Genomic DNA, 6,000 nt, shown 5'->3' on the forward strand with positions numbered 1-6,000 from the left:
CTGTTTAACGAGTGAAGCCAATGCCAGTCAGGCTATCGATTGAGATGATAAACATTAGTCGTATCAGTAACCGTAAGGCAGTAACAGTACAGTAACGGTAACAGATACCCCAACCCGAAAACAAATTCCCGTTCAGCACACAGGATGTTAGTCCTTCAATCCCTAGATATAAGAGCTTTTCATTCACTTTGCTCTCTGACTTTTCGCGCGCGCTCTCTTGCCAAAGCTTCAGCCAAAGCTCTCTATGTCTATATTTTTCGCAGGCATGACCAACTTTAACGTAACTTTTAACGTAACCCGCCTTTCCCAAGTTAACTTGATTTATTATTTCCGATATCCTTTTAAAGCGCAGGCGCAGCAATACAAATTTATCCAGAACCAGAACAACCCAAATAAACCAACAAACCAAGAACCAACAAACCAATCCAAAGTCGATACGTATTTTTAGGCTTACAAGGGGTAATCCCCATAAAAGGGGAAGCCCCCTTTAAAACGAAGCGGAGCACACCGAAAGCTTTGCCCATCCGCAGTTTTCCCGGAAAATGCCGGCTCTTGAGCAAAGCTTTCGCCTGTGCGCACACGTGGCACACACTTTTCGCACGCACTGTGCGTCGGTGTGGCTGCGCCCCAATTGCATTTTACTTTCGTAGCAGCATACTCTATGTACTATTACTAACCTAAGCCGTACCGATTGCTAATGCCATTCTTATATAACCAAACCACACAACATTAATTATTATCCTAGCGTTCTATTCGATTTGCATGCATTGAGTTAAGCCAACCTATACCTACTTATATACTCTCTCTCTCGTAACCACCGTACTCGACATACCTAGCTACTACCACTCTATTACAGCCTCTCAAAAAGATATTGTCATAGTTAAAGCCTAAAGCTAGATACTTGGCTTCAGCTACGGCTTTTTGTTGTAAGCGGTAAGAGTCTACATCCCCAACACGGAGTGCATCCACACAGCCGGGCAGAATCTCCCCCCTTTCAAAGAAAATGAAAAAAAAAGCAAAAAAGGGACCGTAGATCGGTTGAGTTTCTCGATTCTTCCGCCAACGAACTAATGTTTATCATCTGCCTCCCGCAAGATTATCCTTCAGTTCGATTATGTTTACCGCAAATACGATTTGGATAACTAAGTATGTATACAGGGAGCTCTGTCACAGAAAGTCAAAAGACATCCAACAGCAACAACAACAACAACAACAATCAACAACCAACACACCACAAATTCAACAACAAGTATCTCAAACAACAGCTGCATTATCAACAACCAGATACATCATCAGAAAATTGGCCAAAAATCAAGACGCAAACAAAATTCGCATTGCACACGATATTAGTGGAACAAAAAAAGTGCATAGTAAATATATATAAATCACAAGAAAGCTTCAACACACTATAAATACTAGATGTGTAATACACAACCAGACGGGTTGAGTTTCTAGTAATACATCGCAATTGTTGTTGCCATTTACGCCACTAGTTTCGATGAATTTTCGCTGATATATAAATATATATATATACATATAATGTGTTCTCTATAATATTTGTTCTTATGGTTATTCAGTTGAAGTTCTCGCTTGATTTTACCCCTAATTTTGTATTCCGATTTCCGTTTACGTCTCTACTCTGTCTCGTTCTCCTTTTGGGGTTTCGTTTTTCGAGATTTGTGGTTTCCAAGAGCCCAACGTCGCAATCTCACCAACCCTACATCGTCGCTATTGAGTTTCTAGATCAAAACTTTCTTGTGTTATATACCAGAGATATACAAAATATCTTGTTAAGTATCTCCAGAAGTCCTTGATACATCATATTTCATTGGTAAACCATAAGTAGTGGAATTCTAAGGGTTGTACATAGTGGCCCTATATATTTCGACCATATAACTATTGAATGTCTAGATATGATAGGATCATCCAATTGATCATACCCGATTAAGATCACCCCCTGTATATACGCGCACACACACCACATCTGTATAAATATGTCTTGTTGTCTCCGGCAGAACAAGAGCAATACCAGGCACAGTTCGCAATAGCAGGCAGCTCGACCAGCTCCGCTGGTCACCACCATATCACACTACCACCACCACATCCATACCACCAGCGGCAGTCGCGCGGCTCGGCGGGCAGCATCCAGCGGTCGGTGGAGGTACCGCCGGTGCCTCCGGTGACACGTTACAGTGCCGGCAGCATTCACTCGATCACTAGCTCCGAGGGCTCATCGTAAGTCTCCCGATCGCATCCGCCTGGCCGCTTGGCCATAGCAAGACTATTATCAAGCCTAGTATCACCTTTCCGGCCGAAGGACCTCTATCTTGCCTGCCTCTGTCTTTGTCTTTGTTCCTGTCTCTGTATCTCTGACTCTATTCTCTCACACTCCGACTGTCCAGCTCAATCTAAAACTCTCTATCCATTGGCTTTTGTATATGGTAATCTGTGTGGCGATCCCATCTCCAATTTTCCTACAATACAACAAAACTATTTCATCCTGCAACTCTTTTTTTTCGATGTCTATATGCGTGCGCCTTGAACATAAAAAAAAGAAACCGCTGAAAGCGAGCCTGCATTTGCGTACATTTTTTCTCTAAGTGTATTCCACTTTTCCTACCTTGAGTTCCGTTTGATTCTTCGACTTGTTTGTGTATTTTTCTGTCTTGTAATGTGTATAAATTGTGATTTTTTAACTTAATTTTAACTATAATTTTCAGCAATATCTATATTATATATATATGTATATAACAAGATATCCTCACTTATCGATGTGTGTGTAAATGAAGGGATTATAATAAGTCGATCACCAAACAAAGCTTTGTAAATCGTAAGAACAAAAACCACTCTTGAGAACTCGTTTCTCTCTATTTAGATAACCTAGGTTTCGGCTAGAAAACTCCTTGTCCTAGTCTTACCTTCTCTGCACTTTTGCTCCGCGAAACGAAAAACACTTGCATGCCACCATCAAACCGTGACTCCACTAGTCTCTCTCCTCCGCACCCACCACCACCAGTACCACCTTCAGTATCACCTTCACCACCGCAACCACCTCTCAACCAACCACACTGATCCATTTCAGACCACAGAACAGTTGCGATCGCAACCACCAACTGAAACTACAACATCTACTGTCTTTCTACAACTCCCTGTGTATAAAGAGTTATTTCTTTCTCTGAAAACCAAATTCCTTTCTTTGTGTAAATTTCGTTACCTAATTTTTAAACAAGATCTTGAGATGAGAGATGATACAAAGAAACATCACCAACGACGCTGTACTAAAGTGCTTTCTTTACTGTACCCCGCACCCGTACCCCTCGAAATCCCCAAACCCCTCACATAGATTCTCCCCTTCGTTGCGCAACGATGGAGCCCTCAATGAGTTCGTGGATGGTTTGGGACCTGGTCAACTGGTTGGTCGCCAGGTGCTGGGAGCTCCTTCGCTGGGCGACATCCAGCTATCGCTGTGCCACCAAAAAGGCTGTCTGGAGGTGGAGGTCATACGGGCCAGGGGCTTACAGGTAGGTCGGACGCATTCATATAGCACCTTCTGATTTTCTAACACTTTATCTGTGATCCCCAGCAAAAAGCCCAGTCAAAAATGCTACCTGCTCCGTATGTAAAGGTGTACCTAGTGTCGGGAAAGCGCTGTGTGGACAAGATGAAGACTTCCTCGGCTCGACGCACCCTGGATCCACTGTACCAGCAGCAGTTGGTATTCAAGCAGTCCTACACCGGTTGCATACTACAGGTGGGTCTTTCATTAATGGATATGGTTTTTCTGAACTAATTCTTACATCATTTATGTTGTAGATTACCGTGTGGGGCGACTATGGCCGCATCGAGAAGAAGGTGTTTATGGGCGTGGCGCAGATAATGCTCGACGATCTGAATCTGTCGAATATCGTGATCGGCTGGTACAAGCTCTTTGGCACCACCTCACTGGTCAGTTGTCCCACTAATATAGGCTTAGGCTCTAGGCGCTCATCCATAGCCTCACTCGACTCACTCAAACTCTAGATCTAAACTAAACTAAACTGAATCTCGACTAAAAACCAGATTATTTCAAACTCAAATCGTACAAGAATACAAAAACAAAAGTATAATAGAAATTTCGCAAATCGCAAATTTGATAAACAAAAAAAAACACTTGCATATATTTATATAAGTCAACACACAGAACATATATTTATATAGTACTTAGCTCAACGTTTTGTTCATAGCAAGTTACCGAGAACAAAAGTTATTTAAATTTGTAGCGTAATCAGTCTTAAAACACCTGTAAAAATAAATCCCAAGCTCAAAAGATCAGTTCAACGGTCCAGCCAACCAATTTGAAATTAAACCGATACTATACTGAACATCAAAGCATTTGTTGTTTTTAGTTAGCAATATACAATATACATACGCACTCCTGTAAATGAAAAGCTTATTAAACTCACGGAAACTCACAAGAACACTACTCCCATGAGGCAAAGTAGAATGAACCAATTCGCATTGTGTACTGAAACTGAAACATTGAATGGAGAGTTAATCGAAAGCAAACCAATCAAAAATACCAAACTGCAATACCAAATTAATACGAAAATAACCTTTCGCAAGTCACCATAAATCACCGTTACCGTTAAAGTTACCGTTACTTCAACGTAGTTTTCACATAGACTCGTATAATACTCATATAGGTATGTTTCTCTATCCCCAACTACCCAATCAAAATCAATTTACTAGAACCGAACCGAACACAAAACCGTTTTGCTTAGCATTTTCCTAGTGCATGCGTAGCTAAGTATCCAGTTGATTCATTTTAAATTACTATTATTTACGATCCACACTACGTATGCGTAATATTTTGCTTTCAATTTCTCTAACACCAAGTTTGACTTACCTTTGGTAAAACACATCCACAATAACCACATTTCGAAACATAAAATGGCAAAACCTGGCTAGTCAACCAACATACATACATAATATAGCAGTTTTCTAGGCCTAGCTCTTTTGTAAACCTATTGCAATGAAATAAGAAATACCAGTGCTGTTACCAACCAACTTTGAAACTACACCAGGGTCGACCGATTGTTTGGGCCGGCGAATCAGTAATTATGGAGGAGCCCGGCGAATAACAGTTTCCAACACTATCGACACCCAAACAAACAGCCACCACAACGAAAACACTTTAAGCACCCAAGCACAATTCAATTCAAGCGAACCTTAAACTGAACTGAATTCAGTAAGTGCACCCAAATCAATAACAATTTAAATCAATTCAAGCTTACTCCTCTAGTGCTAAACAAATTACACACATTGCGCCACTTTGCCATTTTACACAAACAAAAGATATGTATAACCCGATTCAAATCGAAACCGCTACTAACCCACTTTGTTCGAAAAACGATTAACAACACCCACAGATAATCACTCTCCCAGTTAAATTGCAAGCTAATCGATCCACGTATCCTTGCAGTAACCATTCGCCAGTGCTGTCAGCCCGGCAGCCAAATAGCAAAGGACCAAAGGACATCCTGCAGCGGCGAATCCCAGAGGAAGCCGCCCGATCCTCATTCGGCAGGTCGCTGGCCTAAGCTAAGTCCACATCTGTTGTTTTTCTATTCTACGGCGGCGGAAGACTTTGGAGGAATACAAAATATAAAACAAAGAGAAATATCTAATTTTTATAAGTCATGAAAACAAATGCATTTAAAAGAACCGAGAACCGAGAAACGAGAACACAAGAGCAGAGCAGTGCAGTAAAATGTTTAAAGACGTAACTACGGAATACAGCTAAATGATAAATGTAAAGGCAGTCTATATATACATATACACATATATAACGGATAACATTTGACAAACGGATACTTGTAAATTATGCATATTTAAAATAATTTTTATTACACACCTAAGATCACTATTATTTTCGTAATACGATTACTACGATTATTATTACTTAAACTATTACTGATAAAAGCATAAAAAACCAACAAAAAAAAAAACAAAGAACAAGGA

The 6,000-nt window shown here is 40.6% G+C and overlaps 1 protein-coding gene across 18 annotated transcripts in view; it reads left to right on the top strand.

Moving 5' to 3' along the window:
• The window catches only part of LOC117142965 (regulating synaptic membrane exocytosis protein 2), a 41,266-nt gene extending 35,266 nt beyond the window's left edge, over nucleotides 1-6,000 (top strand). For 11 of the 18 annotated variants that reach the window (XM_033307306.1, XM_033307308.1, XM_033307294.1 and 8 more), the window contains 4 exons: nucleotides 3,344-3,521; nucleotides 3,584-3,751; nucleotides 3,814-4,682; nucleotides 5,462-6,000. In XM_033307306.1, coding sequence (XP_033163197.1) covers nucleotides 3,344-3,521; nucleotides 3,584-3,751; nucleotides 3,814-4,020 — 553 coding nt within the window. In that variant the 3' untranslated portion in view covers nucleotides 4,021-4,682; nucleotides 5,462-6,000. Of the gene's footprint in view, nucleotides 1-2,015; nucleotides 2,236-3,343; nucleotides 3,522-3,583; nucleotides 3,752-3,813; nucleotides 4,683-5,063; nucleotides 5,228-5,461 lie in introns of those variants that run through there. The other 7 variants (XM_033307296.1, XM_033307301.1, XM_033307305.1 and 4 more) reach the window with 4 other exon arrangements.

This window comes from Drosophila mauritiana, chromosome 3R (assembly GCF_004382145.1).
Source record: "Drosophila mauritiana strain mau12 chromosome 3R, ASM438214v1, whole genome shotgun sequence".
Lineage (NCBI taxonomy): Eukaryota > Metazoa > Arthropoda > Insecta > Diptera > Drosophilidae > Drosophila > Drosophila mauritiana.